Source organism: Felis catus, chromosome C1 (assembly GCF_018350175.1).
Source record: "Felis catus isolate Fca126 chromosome C1, F.catus_Fca126_mat1.0, whole genome shotgun sequence".
NCBI classification, from domain to species: Eukaryota; Metazoa; Chordata; class Mammalia; order Carnivora; family Felidae; genus Felis; species Felis catus.
In genome coordinates, this window is record NC_058375.1 from 106,708,342 (window position 1) to 106,726,640 (window position 18,299).

Sequence of the window (18,299 nt, forward strand, 5' to 3'; positions counted from 1 at the left end):
TAAATGGTATACTATACACATATGTTTTACAACTATTTCACTCAATATTCTACTTTGGGGACTTGTCCATGTTGACACATACATCAAGTAGAAGCAGAAAACTTTTCCTTTCTTCCCTTCTAGGTTCCTTGGCTGCCCTACTAACTAAATTGACAGAAGACAGAGTAAGGTGAGAAAGATTTAATTTCATATGTATGGGAGCCCCATAAAAATATGAGACTCAAAAGCAGTCAGGCAGTTGAGGCATATATACCTACCATCCTGAGCTAAGAAGCCGCAGGTCTGGGGCTTCAGCGGGGAGGAAGGCAATTCACAGGAAGATGAGAAGAACAAATATGCCGTGCAGATCAAGTCTTTTTGGTATAAGAAGTTATCTCTGGTAATAGCTGTCTCCTGGGACAGATTTCAGTTGGTAGTATGTAAGTATCTAGGAATTTGTCCATTCTGTCCAGATTGTTCAGTGTTGGCATATAATTTTTCAGTATTCTCTTATAATTGTTTGTATTTCTGGGGTGTTGGTTGTGATCTCTCCTCTTTCATTCATACTTTTATCTGCTTGGTTCCTCTCTTTTCTTTTTGAGAGGTTTGGCTAGGGGTTTATCAATTTTGTTTATTCTTTCAAAAAACCAGCTTTTAGTTTCATTGGTCTGTTCTGTGTTTTTTTTTGTTTGTTTCTGTATTATTTATTTCTGCTCTAATTTTTATAATTTCCTTTCTTCTGCTTTGGGTTTTATTTGCTGCTCCTTTTCTAGCTCCTTTAGGTTGGAAAGTTCGGCTGTGTATTTAGGACCTTTCTTGCTTCTTGAGATAAGCCTGAATTGCAATGTGTTTTCCTCTTAGGATTGCCTTTGCTGCATCCCAAAGGGTTTGGATTGTTGTGTTTTCATTTTCATTTCCTTCCATGTATTTTTTAATTTGTTATTTAATTTCCTGGTTGACACATTCATTCTTTAGTAGGATGTTCTTTAACCTCCATGTTTTTGAGGGCTTTCCAAATTGTTTTCTTGCGGTTGATTTCAAGTTTCATAGGGTCGCGATCTGAAAATATGCATGGTATGATCTTGATCTTTTTATAACTATTGAGGGCTGATTTGTGACACAGTATGTGATCTGTTTTGGAGAATGTTCCATGTGCACTGGAGAAAATGTGTATTCTGCTTTAGAATGAAATTTTCTGAATATATCTGTTAAGTACATTTGGACCAGTGTGTCATTCAAAACCATTGTTTTCTTGTTGATCTTTTGCTTAGATGATGATCTGTCCATTGTTGTAAGTGGGATATTAAAGTCTTCTATTATTATCAATTAATTTATTTGTGGTTAATTGATTTACATATTTGGGTGTTTTTCATGTTGGGGGCATAAATATTTACAAGTGTTAGGTCTTGATGTATAGACCCCTTAATTATGATATAATGCCCTTCTTTGTCTCTTGTTACAGATTTTGTTTTAAAATCTAGTTTGTCTGATATAAGTATGGCTACTCCAGCTTTCTTTTGACTTTGGTCTCCATTAGCATGATCGATGGTTCTCCATTCCCTTACTTTCAATATCAGTTATAGAATTTTTAAAATTCATCCTGACTATAGGTCTATGATCTCTGCAGCTATGGTTTCTCTGGTGTCTTCTATGCTTTTTTTCAAACCCAGCTAGTAGTCTCATGACTGCTGTTCTAAATTCTTGTTCAGATATATTATATATTTGTTTGAGCAAGTCCCTGGCTGTGATTTCTTCTTGACCTCTCTTTTGGGGAGAATTCCTCTGTCTTGTCATTTGGCTATGTTTTTTTGTTTTGTTTTTTGTTTTGTTTTGTTTTTTGTCTTTGCATGTTTTAAAAGCTTGTTATGTGTCCTTCACCTGAGAGTACTACTATGTTAGAAAGGGGTCATATACTGTCTAGGGCCAGCACTCCAGGAAGTGTTTCTGGTGTATGCTGTGTGTGCTCTGCTGTTATGTTCTGGCTTCTCTTTCCCACTGGTCAGTCCTCTGCAGAGCTCCTCCTTATTTGCAGTGGTGAAATGTTTGGGACTTTAAGTTGGTGTGCTTTGATTTGTTTGTTGAAGTAATCCTGGGAAAAGAAAGAGGAAGTAGCTTGATTCCATTAGGAACAGGAACAGAAAAAAATCATACAGAGAATCAAAAAACCATAAGGCTGATTCCAAGGAAAAATAAAGGAAAAAAAAAAAAGAGGAAAAAAAAGCAGAAGGAAAAAAGAAAAGGATAAAAAAGCCTGATTCAAAAAGAAAAAAAAAAAGGAAGGAAATGACAAAAACCTAATTAGAGACTATGAACCTGATTCCAAAAGAAAAAAAGAAAATGGTAAAAATGAAAAAAAGAAAAAAAAGAAAAAAGTTTTCTGTTGGTGCCTGGGGGTGGTGGTGGCTGTGCTGGCTCAGTGTCAGTCTTGCCCCAATAAATAAACAGTTGCCAGGCATGGTGGGGCAGGGTTTGGTGTAAGTGGGTCCTACTTTACTGGGGGCTGCTGTGTTGATCCCACCGTGTTGGTGTTGGGGAGAAATGGCTCCACCCTAATCTCTAGTCATCAGCTGGGGACCTCAACCCCTGCTGTTCAGGCAGCCCTCGAGGATTAGTGGGGGAAGTCACCTCGCTCTGTGCCAAAACTGTCTTGCATTTCTCTTACATTTTTTCTTTGGTGCATGTGTGGGATTCAAAACCTAAAATCTTAAGGACCCGGCACTTGGTGCGCAGCTGGGATTCAAAATCCAAAGTGGTAAGTGACCGGCATGGCATGGATCCACTCCCCTCCTCTGGAGTAGAGTCTCTCTGTCCTGCTGATGAAAGGCCTTTGGCTGGCACCTGCAGGGTCTTTTGTCCTTGGGGAGGCAATAAATCCTCTTCTAAGAGGAAGGGGACTGTTCTCTCCCTGTGCATCCCAGAGATTGCTACACCACACTATGCACTCTGGGGCTAGCTCCCTCCTCCCCAGGAGTGCACGCCATGGCTCCACTCCAGAGAAAATTGCACACTTCCAAAGCTTCCAGGTTGGAGCTCCAAAATCTGTTTGCAAAAAAGAATTGGGACACTCAGTATTTCCAGCTCCCCGGTCCATGGTCCAGAGAGGTTTTCCTCTTGTGCCAACTCGATGCTGCACTTTCTCAACCCCTCTCTTCTCTCCCTTTTGTGTCTCCACAGAAAGTGTTTCCTCCCCTCCACAGCTCCGGCATTTTCTCTTCCCCAATTCATGTCTATGCACTTTGCATCTGCCAAGCTGTCTCCCTCCAACTGTGGAGATCCTTCTGCTGCTCCACAAATCTATTTTCTGTGTGTTCCAAGTAATCTGACTTCAATACAGCTGTGTTTGAGGAATGAGAAAAACCCCAGGTCCCCTTACTTCTCCTTCATCTTAACTCTTCCTCCTGTGTTTCTTGTTTAAGACTTCAATCTACTTTGAAGTCATAAAAATACTGTCCTATATTTTCTTTATTGTTTAAAAATTTTTGGCTTATCACACTTTAGGTCTTTATTTGGAACTGATTTTGTGTATGGCATATGAAATGGAGATATAATTTTTTTTTCACATGGAAAACCAATGATCTTGGCACTATTTGTTGAATGGTTTGTCTTTTCCCACCGAAATGCAGAGTCATTACTAATATAAGTCAAGTATGCATGGGTCTGTTTCTGGATCTTCCACTGTTCTATGTGTCTGTTCTTATAATAGTTCCACACTGCCCTGAATAATGTAACTTTGTAATATTTTGATATCTGATAAGATGATATTCTTTCTCCTTATTTAAAAATTGTCCTGGACATTTTTAATTCTTTGCTCTTCTATATAAATTTTAGAATTAGTCAAGTTTCACAAAAAGCCTTGTGGAGACTTTAAACAAAATCAACTTTATTGAGCTGTAGTTTTCATATGATAAAGTGCATATGTAATTTATGCACTGTGTAGAATAATTCCCATTACTTTTGGCTCCCTTGTGTTCCTCTTTCTAGCCAGTTATTAAGTTCATAAGTTCTCTCATTCTGAGTTAACCACTGACCTACGTTCTGTTTTTATATTTGTTTTTAGTAACTTTCATATAAATGGAATCATATTGTATGTACTCTTTTGTGTTTAGCTTTTCTTTTTAAAGTTTTTATTTATTTTGAGAGAGTGCAAGCAGGGGAGGGGCAGAGAGAGAGAGGGAGAGAGGGAATCCCAAGCAGGCTCATTGCTGTGAGTGTGAAGCCCATCGTGGGGCTCAATCCCACAAACCATGATATCGTGACCTGAGCCAAAACCAAGATTTGGACGCTTAACTGACTGAGCCACCCAGGTGCCCCTGTGTCTAGCTTTTTTTGATCAATATAATGTTTTTGAGGTTAATCCATATCATGTTTGTTAATTCTTTTTTCCTTCCTAAATAATGTTTCATTGTATGACAATACCACAATTTGTTTATTCATTCGTTGGTGGACATTTGGGTTGTTTCAGGTTTTGGGCTGTTATTAAAGCTTTTATGAACATTCATGTAAAAATCTTCATGTGGACATACGTTTTAATTCCACCAAAGATCAGAGTTGATCGGTGATATAGTCAGGTATATTTTACCTTGTAAGAAATTGCCACACTATTTTCCAAAGTGACTGTGTCATTTTATTTTTTCACTTGTTACATCTACACTTGGTGTTGCCAGTATTTTTAATTTTGGCCATTCTAATGGGTGTACAATAGCATCTCATCATTCATTCGTTCATTCATTTTGAGAGAGAGAATGTGAGCAGGGGAAAGACAGAGAGAGAAGGAGAGAGAGGATCCCAAGAAGGCTCTGTGTTGTCAGGGAGCCTGACTCAGGGCTCAATCTCATGAACTGTGAGATCATGATCTGAGCTGAAATCAAGAGTTGGATTCTTAACCAGCTTAACAGGTATCCCTCGTGATGTTTTAAGATGTTGTTGACTAATAACATTGAACATATTTTTATGTGCTTATTGGCTATTTGTACATCTTTTTTTTTTTTTTTGGTGAAATGTCCATTCAGATCTTTTACTCATTCTTAAATCGAGTTGTTTATCATTAAATTTTAAAATTCTTTGTCTATTCTGGGTTGTTTGTGAAGGACAAGACCATGGAAAATAGCTATTTGAGTTAGTTTCTAGTTTGACTACCTGTGTGTGAGAAGTAAAACAAAGCAGAGATGAGACAGACTTTAGTATATGATCATCATAATTTGCTGTCAATTTTAATGATATCCAGTTATTTGAATCCAAAGACTTGAAACAAATATATTATAGTCAAATCAAGGAGCAATATAGCAGTGGTAGATAGTCTTCCTTTCCATCTGGGCATAAATGATATTTTCCTACACAGAAAGACCAATGAACTACAAAAGTAGGTCGGAGACAGTATATTTCCATGCTATTGCTCTTCCTTTTTTAACCTGGAGCAAATCCTTAGGAAGAGGGGGCAAGAGCTTTATTGTTGAAACCAAGTTAGAGTCCACATTTGTATCCTTTAATCATGAAAATATCCATCCCTGCTCTTTAAGAAAGAATGCTTTTATTCACCGGTGAGGGAGAAGCTCCTAGTGCCACTTTTTAATGCCATTTGTTAGCTTATTGATGAAAGATTTACCCAAAAATAGGGTCTTGGTGGTTTTGATGGGCAAAGAAACTACCAACGCCGTGCTTTTCCTTTTAGGATCTTCTCCATTCCATCACCATCCAATGTGGGGAGCACCAAAAATTATGATCCATGTTTCTGTAAGAGAGGCTTTGGCTCCAGAACTGGTAATGCATTTCTAATACTTTGTTCTTTAGGGGTGAAAGTTTGGCTTTGGCATCTTAAAATGACTAATGAGCTCTTGAAATGATATCTCAACTAAACCCCGTGCTCCTCATATGCTTTGTATTATTCTTTCAAATGTAGTCCCACACATAATTTGTTCAACTCAGTATTTCCTAACAAAGTGCTCACATATCCTACATTCTCTGAGGGAACCTTAATAACAAGGAATAGAGTACAGTTACGTGTTTAGAAGAAGAAACAGATACACCCACTTTTAAAAGAAGTTTATATAAGTTTATAAGTTTTATAATGAATTGCTTATCTGTAACAGTGCTGTATTTCTTAAATGGCTACTTGAATGAATTTCACTTCTATTTATTATTTATCCTTAGAATTGGCACGCTGCTCTTGGATATATTCATAGAGTGGTGTGCTGCTGTGGAAATTATGGGAACTTGGGCCGGTACTTCCCCCTGCACAGTTATCTCCTCCTCTTTTATAACAGTAGTCACCTTGTCTGTTATCCTCCTTGCAAATTAACAATGTATTGGTAGTGTTGGATCTAGACTGTCCAAAAGAGGGTATCAATTGTCCAGGGCTACAATTCGAGGAGCTTTCTACTTGTCTGCAACTGCTTCCTGATTGCCCTTCATTACAGTTTGATTCGATGAAGCCAGATTCCCATGGACCTTGGCTCCATCCTTGGCTTTGTTGCATACATGTTCTTGATTGTCCATGAATACTCTCATATACATCAGGCCCACTACCTGATAGGCTGTAACACTTACTTCTTTCTTTTTGGCCGCACCCTGACCATTCCTGGCTATTTCTTCTTGATTGATTAGGGATTGAACCCATATGGGGTCTGTTGTATTCATTATGAGTTCCACTTGAACTTGACCTATATCTCCCTTGTTGCTCATAGCTAGAACACTGACCAGACCTAGAACCACATTGTCCAGAGGTAGATGAGTGACATGAGCCATACCTATATTGCTCAGAGCTAGAACACTGACCAGATCTAGAACCACACTGCTCAGAGCTAGATGAGTGACATGGGCCAGACCCATATTGTTCAGAACTAGAACATTGACCTGAGCTAGATCTGTGTCGTCTACAGCTAGAAGATTGACCTGATCCAGACCAATGTTGTCCAGAGCCAAAAGACTGACCTGATCCGGACCCATTCTGGCCATAGCTAGACGACTGACTAGATCCAGACCCATATTGCCCAAAGCCAGAAGACTGCCCTGACCCAGACTCATGGTAACCATATCGAGAGGGCTGACCTGAGCCAGATCTATGTTGGCCATGGCTAGAAGACTGTCCTGATCCAGATGCATGTTGCCCGCAGCTTGATGACTGTCCTGAAGCAGAACCATATTGTCCATAGCTAGAGGATTGACTTGAGCCAGAACCATGTTGACCATGGCCATAAAACTGTCCTGATCCAGACCTGTGTTGACCATGGCTAGAAGATTGACCTGATTCATAGCCATGTTGCCCAAAGCCAGAAGACTGACCTGATCCAGACCCATGCTGGCCATAGCTAGAAGACTGACCAGTTCTGGACCCATGTTGCCCAAAGCCAGAAGACTGACCTGATCCAGATGCGTGTTGACCACAGCTTGATGACTGCCCAGAAGTAAAACCATGTTGTCCATAGCTAGAGGATTGACCATATCCAGATTCATGCTGTGCAGAGCTTGATGACTGACCTAAGCCAGATCCATGCTCAGTGCCAGAAGACTCTCCTGAGCTATATTCATGTTGCCCAAAGCTAGAAGACTGACCTGATCTAGACCCATAATGCCCCAAACCAGAAGATTGGCCTGATCCAGACCCATGATAGCCATATCTAGAGGACTCACTTGAGCTAGATCTGTGTTGACCGTAGCCAGAAGACTGTCCTGTTCCAGATGCATGTTGACCACATCTTGATGACTGTCCAGAAGCAGAACCATATTGTCCATAGCTAGAGGATTGACCTGATCCAGAACCATACTGACCATAGCCAGAAGACTGTCCTGATCCAGACTCATGATGACCAAGGCTAGAAGATTGACCTGATCCAGACCTGTGTTGCCCAAAGCCAGAAGACTGGCCTGATCCAAACCCATGTTGGCTGTGGCTAGAAGACTGACCTGATCCAGACCCATGGTGCCCAAAGCCAGAAGACTGACCTGATCTGGACTCATGATGACCATATCTAGAGGACTGACTTGAGCCAGATCTGTGTTGACCATGGCTAGAAGACTGTCCTGATCCAGATGCATGTTGCCCACAGCTTGATGACTGTCCTGAAGCAGAACCATATTGTCCATAGCTAGAAGATTGACTTGAGCCAGAACCATGTTGACCATGGCCATAAAACTGTCCTGATCCAGACCTGTGTTGACCATAGCTAGAAGATTGACCTGATTCATAGCCATGTTGCCCAAAGCCAGAAGACTGACCTGATCCAGATGCGGGTTGACCACAGCTTGGTGACTGTCCAGAAGCAGAACCATGTTGTCCATAGCTAGAGGATTGACCATATCCAGATTCATGCTGTCCAGAGCTTGATGACTGACCTAAGCCAGATCCATGCTCAGTGCCAAAAGATTCTCCTGAGCTAGACTCATGTTGCCCAAAGCCAGAAGATTGACCTGATCCAGACCCATGATGGCCATACCTAGAGGACTGACTTGAGCCAGATCTGTGTTGGCCATAGCCAGAAGACTGGCCTGATCTGTGTTGGCTGTGGCTAGAAGATCGACTTGAGCCAGACCTATGTCGTCCATAGCTAGAAGACTCTCTTGACCCAGACCCATGTCTACTGTGGCTAGAAGATCGACTTTGGCGAGACCTATGTCGTTCATAGCTAGAAGACTCTCCTGAACCAGACCTATGTTGGCTATGGCTAGAAGACTCACCTGAGCCATATCCATAGTGTCCACAGCTTGATAACTGTCCTGAAGTAGAACTATTTTGTCCATAACTAGAGGATTGACCTAAGCCAGACCCATGTTGCCCAAAGCCAGAAGACTGACCTGAGCCAAATCTATGTTGTTCATAGCCAGAGGACTGACCTGATCCAGATCCATGTTGTCCACAGCTTGATCCACCTAAACTGGATCCTGAGCTAGACTCATGGTATTTCTGACTAGAAGATTGATTAGAACCAGATCCATATTTTCCATAATTAGAGGAATGGCCTGACCAAGACCCTTGATTTTGTCTTCCACAACTCCCTGGATAACCACCTGAGTTGGATTCATGGTATTTTTGCCTAGAAGGATAACTGGAGCCAGAACCATATTGTCCATAGCTAGAAGACTGTCCAGATCCATGTTCTTCGTGACTGTGGTTAGAAGACTGTCCTGAGCCAGACCCATGGTGACCAGAGGCAGAAGACTGAACCGAGCCAGACCCATGCTTTTGTCTTCCATACCCTCCTGACTGATAACTAGAGCTGCTGCTATGTTTTCTCTGAGTAGAGGACTCATAGCTTGAATGAGTTTTGCCATTGCTTATGGACTGGCCTGATTCAGACCCATATCCCTCATAACTTGAAGACTCTCTTGATTCAGAACCCTGTTTTTGTTGTCTACCAAGTCCCGATTGACCACTTGAATTGGATCTGTGTTGCCTCTGACCAGAAGAATGACTCTCAGATCTCTCTTGCTGATGAGAGCCATGCTTGTTTTTCTTACTATCCTTGAAGTGGCCTGAACTTGACTCTCTCCTTTCCCCAGAGCTTTGCCTGTGCTCTGAACTAGATAAGCCTCCTTGATGACCCATTCTTCTGGAGCTGGACCCAGGCCTGTGTTTAATCCTTCTTCTGGAGCCCCCAGAATAGGAATTATTCTCTTCTGTACTTGACCCTGAATGACCTTGCCTTCTGTCCTCCTCTTCTGTTTCATTCTGTTCCTCTTGGTACTGGTGACTGTGGTCTGTCTGCTTTGACCCTGAAGCTTGGCAGTAATCTTTGCCAATGATTTTATTACAAGCCTGAGCCAATTTGAATATCATCAGAAGATACTCAGTAAAATCCACTTTCTTGTCATGATCTTGATCCAGATTTTGCATGATGATATCTACAGTGTCTGGATCATCTGGATTCTGTATAGGAACAAGGTACAAGGGACAGCTATGTTACTGTGGACAACACACACCCAGCAATCCATTTGAAAGAAGACTGTAGAAATGTGAATGATTGGCTTACTTAGGTGGAACTCAACCACCTAGTCCTTTAGGCTGGAGTGTTCTATCCTGAGCCAAAAGAAAGAAAGAAAGAAAGAAAGAAAGAAAGAAAGAAAGAAAGAAAGAAAGAAAGAAAGAAAGAAAGAAAGACATAATAAGCAATGAAGTGAGAATTTTCTAGAAGAGGATGCAACTGAAAGATGTTAGTGAACAAGGAAATTGATTATATTTTGTGAGCAATAGGTTAAATATGAATGATTAACATAATTATATATGACTTTTCTTTATTTGCCCAGTTATTCATTAACTCATTCAAAACAAAGATTTTTTTGCACCTACTATCTGCTTAGCATTGAGTTAGCTGCAGGGGATGAAGCAGTGAAAAAGTTTGTTTTCTGCCAAAATGGAAATTAAAGTTTAGTGGCTCAGACACACAAACTTAAAATTACAGTGTATTGTGATAATGTTTTAGAGAGTACACCAGAGGGGAACCAGTGGGGGTTTAAGGAAGGTTAATGAGAGGAAGTAATGTCTTTTGAAGGATTAGTTGGACTTGGCCAAATGAAGGGGTAGGAAAGAAAGGAGAGGGGACACGAGTTTTCCAGGCAGAGGGAACAACAGAGCTGGAGGTTAAAGGACACATGGCTCATACTAGGAAGAAATTATGGATTGTTAAATTTTGAGTCTCAATAGTCAAGAGATACTGCTAGAGAAACAAATAGGGATAAGATCATGCCTTTTAAGTTATGTGACGGAACTTTAGACTTTATTTATTTTGAAAGCTGAAGGATTTTGAATTGTGCCATAAAATGATTAGATTTGCACTTAAGGTTGAGATTGGGAGTAGAAGGTGGCCTGAGCCAAAGGACTAGCAATAGTGATGGAGAGAAATGGGCAGTTTTGAGACACTGTTGATGAATTATATGGAGGGTGGAGGTGCTTGCTGAGAGAATGAGTTATGAATGGAACCAGATTTCTGCCTTGGGCAGAAGAGGAGAAAGTTTAGAGGGAAAATGATGAGTTTCATATTTGACATACTGAATTTAAGACACCCCTAGGAATCCAAATAAGAAATATTTAGTAGGCAGTTGGATATAATGAATTGATGATCAGGAGCTAGATCTAAGCTCCCAAATATTTATTTTCAGAGCTGACATTTTAAGATGTTGGTCACCATGTTTTATGATTTAGGAGGAAGATGCTAACTTTCTGAACTCTGAGGCCTTATAGTGTCAGAATCTCAAAAATAGGCAGTCAGGTCAGTCAGGATGTTCTGGGATAAAGAAAGACAAAGGGAAGAAGATGCATTTCATCTACTTTTTCTGAGAACTAATTTTTTTTATTCCATAAGAATCACATAGATAGGATATTATATAACCTATGGATTTTATCTGTTCAGTAGGATCACTTCCCTTGGTCCTGTTAATGGAAACAATTGTGGGTCAACTTTTGATCATATTTCAAGCCTTTACCAAACCCTAACCTCTATCACCAAGTAGAGAGTCCTGTAGGAGTCTGACAGATGTGACAAAAAGGTGGGAAGGAGTGAAGAAGAGAATTGTAGCTGTTTTCAGTCCTGAGCTGGGTTCTTACCTTCAGAATTTGTTGAAACTCATTTTCCAAAAGTTCTTTCAGTTCTGCCTTATTCAATGTGTCACATTCCCCATCCTGGGTGGCATATTGGTAGAAAAGATCAATGACAGTGACAATGCCATGTAGGAGTTTAGGCATCTTTTTGTAAATTTAACCTAAAGGAAAAAAAAAGGAGAGAGACCCACCTCTTATTACTCCCTTTTCTTGCTTAAATAAATAAATAGTTACAATCATTTGTAGTATTTGTTCAGAATTAATTGGGCATGATTAATTTTATCCTGTTGAAATCAAGAACCAATCCAGAGTTGACAGACTTGTTCAAGCCATGTAGCAAGAGAGTGATGAAATTAGGAACAGAATATGTATCTCTTATTTTCATTCCTGAATGAATGTAGGAGTAATGGCTTTCTGTTTTGAGCTTCCTGCTTCTACCAAGGATAATTTTATGAACATTGCTCTGGAGCTATAGAAATCCTGGGCGTGCCGATCCACCTACTTCCTCAATTCCTCTCTAGGTGCCAGCCACCACTATGGAGGGACAGGTCCTTCATCCACATGGCATGCCTGATTCCACCCAAGGGACACCAGTGACTAAGATAGACCCTCAAGACTTGTAGGTCAGAGGAAGTAGACAAGGTGAGCAACCACAGGCCTAGGTGGTAAAGAGCTGGGGGCAGCTGCTATTGGGCCCACTTCTGTTTTCATTCTCCAAACAGGGACCGACCCTCAGGCTTTGCTGATTATATAGCAGAGAGAAAAATCTCAGTAGTCCAGGAGCAACCTGTCTAGTGGATAATTAAGCCCCATGATCTTTAAGGAAATGACCCTGAAGAAAGAAGGTGCTATAATTCCCAGTCATCTCTTCATTTTCCTTCTCAGTAAAGTTAAAATTATATCAAAGTCCCCAATGTACATTAGAAAGAAGGCTGGTGTCCAATGCCTCTTTGTCTTAGAGCACATACTGGATTTATGGCCCAAAGTACTCCTGTTCACTTACCTAGTTCACCAGAGGAACAAGTCGGATGGAGACTGGAATGGCTTACAGGGTGCTGCTAATTGGGGATAGTGGCCTTTTTATAGAGGGGATAATGGTCCATCTTAGGGAGGAGCTGTCCTGAGATGTCCTGATTCACCACAAATAAGCCCAGCTCCACCTCCGCCTCCATCTCCACCTTCCTGGTGATTGCCCTCTTACTTCCTTACATGCTCACCTGTGATTGCACTAGCAGTTCCCAAATCTGGGCTAGTATCAGCCCCACCTGCCAGAGTCTCTGGGCGATGCAGAAAGACCTTTGTGTATTCAACAAAGTATCTAACATAATGCATCGATAGCCAATTATGTGGACTTTAATTGGAGTGAATGGAATGTGTGCAGGGACATCACGGACTGAATGTCCAACAATCATGGGACCTGATGTTTCAAAGGAACCTTAAGGATCATCCAGTTAAACTCCCATTTTGAGCTGAATTTTCTTATATGGATTTCCAACCAGAGTATCATCCAGGATATTATTACCCATGATATAACCATTCCTCTTGAATCAATAATGACTGCACAGGCCTTCTTGTCTCTTTACCTAACCCTATTTACCAGACCTTAGTGGCCATTCTCAATATAGCTTTCGTTTTAACTACTGTTAACCTTAGGAAGAAATCCATGCTCTTTAGCAAGGTATCCCAGAAATAGCTACTGTTAATTATTTGGTGTATATTCTTTCTGATGTATGCATGTGTGTGTACACACACAGACACATACCCTGATGTATGTGTTTATATCACTTCTAGACTATGAGCTCCTTGAGATCAGGGGATGGGCATTATTATCACCTGTGTCACCTGGAGACTCAGTACATTTCTTGGCACAAAGAAGTCCCCAATAAATGTTTGTTGAATTGAATTGAAAGAGGAGTGAGGGTCATGACTGTAGTGCTCTGCATTGATCAACTTCCACGTTTTCACAGGATTGGGGGCTGCCCTCTCTCTTGCTATCTTTACCTCAGAGGATATGATTTCACCTAAATATAAACTGAGTCCTAGGGCGCCTGAGTGGCTCAGTCGGTTGGGCATCTGACTTCGGTGCAGGTCATGATCTCACGGTTCATGAGTTCGAGCCCCTCATCCAGCTCTGGGCTGACAGCTCAGTGCCTGGACCCCGCTTCAGATTCTATGTCTCCCTCTGTCTGCCCCTCCGCTGTTTGCATTCTGTCTCTCATATTGTCTCAAAAATAAATAAACATTAAAAAAAATTTAAACTGAGTCCTAGGATTGGGAATCAACACATGCCTTCTGCTTATCCCTGCGACCTTGCTCTGCATTTCATCCTTTCTGAACTATGCGTATAACATGGATGTCACTGAAGCTGGGTGAAGTCACATGGACTTAAAACTTGTGCAATACAATCATCAGGATTTGGGAAGGAGTGGTAGCAACTGTCGGTAAATGATAAATTATGTGATTCCAAATTCAACCATTATGATGCTCTGTGTTTTCTTCTAGGAGCTACCCAGAGGGCTGCATGGTCAGGATCCATGCTGTGGCCGCGTTTCTTCTGGATGCCTGATTTGGGCCACGTTGTCATGATTCCATCAGAGGAGTGAGCCTTTTGCAGGTGTGACTAAGACTGTGGGGGTGCAGGGGAGGTGGAGTTTGCTGAGTGAAGACCAATTTTCTGCAGGAGCCAGTGTTTGCCACAGAGGGATGAGGGGGTTGCTGGTGGAGACTAATCCAGGTGAATCATGCTCTCAGTGCCAGTGTTCTCCTAAATGAGGGGTCAGCAAACTTTTCCCGTAAAGAGCCAGATAGTATATATTTTAGGCTGTGTGGGCCAGACAGTCTTTTGCAGCTATCCAGCTGTGCTCTGGTAGTATGAAAGCATCCACAGATGATATTTAAATGAATGAGCATGCCTGTGTTTAGTAAAACTTATTTATTGACACTGACTTATTGACCATTTAAATTTCATAATTTCACAGGTCACAATTTTTTCCAGCCACTTAAAAATGTAGAAAACATTTTTAGCTTGTGGCCCATACAAAAAGTTGGTGACACACTGCATATGGCATTCCTGACCCTCGTTTATATTTACTTGTCAGGAAGATTCCCCAGGAGAGGAGTCTCAGAGTGAAGAAGAGGGCTGGGAAGGGTGGGACATCAGAACCACGAGTTCCCTTGAGTGAGAAAAGTGTGCATGTCTGTTTGTGAATGTCAGCGTGTGTGGTGGTAGGGAAAGGGACCAGAACAGGGCACCGTTGGGTGCTAATAAAAGGGAGGTGAAGAAATTTTTAACATCTGCATTGACTAAAAGTGCAATGAGCTTTTTGCAATGTAACTTAATTCATTGCTAGGGGTGTTAAAGGAATTGTCATGTATCATATAAGCAGTTTTAGTCCTTTTGGGGCTATATTTTCTGAATACCCTCCGACATCACCAACCAGAGTTGTGTTGAGCTTTATTTCCTGGTTCGTGTGATGAAAACAAGAGGCATATTGAATGTGCATTCTGGCCTCTTTGCTCCCTTTTGAGCATTACTAATGTAAGAGTTGGACTAGGTTATCACAAACATCCTTTCCCACACAGAGAGTCATGATTTTACCAGAGCATGTGCTCCACAGTGAAACGGTGGGCATGAAGATTTCCCCTCATGAATTTGGTTCACGGTTTTCCCTTTGGAGATGACAGGGTTCAGGAGAAGAGGTTTCTTATGGTATGTGTCACGTTTTAGGTTTTTCAGTACCTCCACATTTTGGCAGAAGAAAGAGAATTATGGTCCCCTTTATACCAAGCACAGTGCTTTGCATACTTACATTCATCATTTTATTAATCCCCACAACAAGTATATGATGTAGGTATTATTACCTCCATTTTGCAGATGATAAAACAGGCTCAGAGAAGATATCTAAGTCACTTAGCTATTAAGTGGAGAAGACAGGATTCAAACTCAAATCTGCTTCTTCCTAGGAATAGCCAGGGAGTAGGGGACTATTTGTGTCTTAGAAAAGGAAGGGTTTGGAGGCATCTCCTGAGGAATGGAGTGTTTGACCTAAAACAAACAAACAAACAAACAAACAAACAAACCCACAACAACCAACCAATCAACAAACAGGTAAAACTGGTGAAGATCAGCAGGTGGAGTTCTCTTCCCATCCCAGTGCACTCGCGCTGCCCTTGTCCCTAAGGCAGTGTTCTTATAGCACCATCTGCTGGGTCTTAGGAAAGTTCTGTAGAAGGTCTTTTCCTCCCTGCACTTTCTTTCCTCTCCCATCACATCCCCTATGCAATTCCTGGTGATTCTTAATAGCTTAGTGTTTATGAAGGAGGAGACTATGCAAAAACCAGGGACATAACAAGCAGAGAATACTGATGCTCATGAGTTTGGGTTAAGGGGAGTCAAAAGAAGTTGGCTATAAATTAATACTTGTCAATAGGTGTTCTTTCTAGGTACAAGAGTCATTTCCCTCTTATCTCAAAAAGTCAAAAATAAATGTGATATAATCTTATAGCTTAGCATCTATTCTCTAGGGAGTGGGGCCGGCACAGTGATCCATCTTACAGCTCCAGCCCCAGGCCCTGGAACATAGCCTGCTTGAGTATTGGTCTTCCTCTTCAGCTGTTTCTCTCTCCTGTTGGTATTTTCCCTTTTCTCCTCCAAGTTCCAGAAGATGCTCCAGATGCTGGGAATCCAGAGCTCATTCTTACTTGCACCCCCTTATTTATTCTGTCAATACCTTTCTCTAGTGTGTGTTCATCTCCTTAACTTTCTGTCTGATGCTATTATTGGCATGACCATTCATAGCCTGTATCCCTTGTTGCTGCCTACCTGAGGCTTTCTGCATGCAGGCTTGGTTGATCATAGTAGGCAGATGGGGGAGAGTGATGGAAAGTGCTCCTTGGGGACCCTCCAAGTGTTACATGTAGGTGACACAAAACACCTGCTAGCATGGGGGACATTGGGGATGGGGGTACATCTGAGCTTCAGGTATGAGAAGGGAAGAGCCAAGACATAGATAGAGAGCCCTTGGGTGTTGGGAGTCAGATCCAGAGCCTTTGCCTGTGTGTGCGTGTGCGTGTGTGTGTGTGTGTGTGTGTGTGTGTGTGTGTGAGTGAGTGTGAGAGACGGACAGACAGAGGGAGAGGGAAGGATATATTTTTTTAAATTTTTATTCAAATTCAAGTTAGTGAACAGTGCTATATTAGTTTCAGGCGTACAGTATAGTGATTCAACACTTCTGTACAACACCCTCTGCTCTTCATGACAGGTGCACTCTTGATCCTCATCACCTATTTTCCCTGTCTCCCCGTCCACCTCCCTTCTGGTAACCATCACTCTGTTCTTTATGCCTCCACATTTTGGCAGAAGAAAGAAAATTATGGTCCCCTTTATGCCAAGCACAGTGCTTTGCATGCTTACATTCATCACCTATTTCCTGGTTTCTCTCTCTGTCCCTCTCTCTTTTTCAAGAGGGAGGCATACTTTAGTGTGAATGTGATGAGTATGACACTGATCAGGCCCCTTTTTCTTCTCTGACATTCCTCCAGCTCTCTTTCCTCATGGACTCGGATGAAGCCATACTGCTTCCTTGCTATTCTCTAAAACCTCCCAGGCATTCTCTTTCCTTAGGGTTGCCATTAGGAATGCTTTCACCCCGAATATCCACTTGGTTTTATCCTTTATTTCCTTCAAGTGCTTGCTCAAGTGTTGCCTTCTAATAAGGCCTGCCTTGACCACTCTGTTTGGTACATGCTCCTAACATACTGTATGGTTGGCTTATTTATTATGCAGGGGTTTGAGCAGAGGAGAGACATGACCTGACTCACTGCTGTGATGATGCTTGACCGTGGGGAGCTGAGGTAGAACAAGGAAGATCAATCAGGTGAGAGGCAAGGGAATGGACGTAATCAGGGGTCTGGCTTGGATGGCTGTGTGTATGGTGGTGTACGCACTAGGAAAAGCAATCAAGGAGAAAGAGGAGGCTTGAGATGAGGGGAGTGATGATGATTTCTCATCTAATTTGTTCCCATCAGATCTTTCTACCTCTTCATAGCCTAACTCCATAGCGCTCCCTGTCCCTCACCTTCCATTTACTTGTCAACACTTTACAATCTGATTATTGCACCTCTTTCAGTCTTTCTTGAGGGCTCCTCTTCCTTGGCCAGTGCTTAAATGTTTTTGCTCTCCAGAGCTCCATCATTAATTTCTCTGCATGTTTGGGTCAGTTTCCAGCCTTCCCACTTATTAAGTCGAGTAGTGGAGCATGAAAGAAGCAAGACATATTGTTCATAAATTTTTTTTGGCCATTTTTTTTGCATTTGCATAGTCTGAAACCAGAAGCTTGGAAGTTCGATCTGTAAACTCAAAGGAATTGCAGTCACAGTGATGTGATGATGCTGTAACACCTAATACATCTCCTTAAAGGATCATGTATAATATAGAAATTTGCAGAAATGTTAGAACTTGAACTCTCACACTTAACACTCTAATGAACTCCACGTAACAAAATTTTTTATAATATTATTAAAATTTAAACTTATACTGCTAACATGCTGAGGAAGACATACACATTATCCTTCAAAAGAAGGTTAATATTAAGAAGGATTAAAGTAGATTTACATTTTTAAAGGATTTTTTAAAGTTTATTTATTGAGAGAGGGAGACAGAGAGAGAGATAGAGAGAGAAAGACAGAGGCAGAGAGAGAGAGGCGGGGGGGGGGGGAAGAGAGAGAGAGAGAGAGAGAGAGAGAGAGAGAGAGAGAGAGAGAGACTCCCAAGCAGGCTCCACACTGCCAGTGT

The 18,299-nt window shown here is 41.5% G+C and overlaps 1 protein-coding gene across 1 annotated transcript; it reads right to left on the reverse strand.

Moving 5' to 3' along the window:
- Positions 1–6,112: 6,112 nt before the first annotated feature.
- Positions 6,113–12,604, reverse strand: HRNR (hornerin). Its single transcript, XM_045033628.1, has 3 exons — positions 12,510–12,604; positions 11,513–11,667; positions 6,113–9,838 (listed from the first exon to the last, which is right to left on the reverse strand). Exons 2-3 carry the CDS (start codon positions 11,648–11,650, stop codon positions 6,113–6,115), a joined length of 3,864 nt encoding a protein of 1,287 aa, XP_044889563.1. The 5' UTR covers positions 11,651–11,667; positions 12,510–12,604.
- Positions 12,605–18,299: the final 5,695 nt, after the last annotated feature.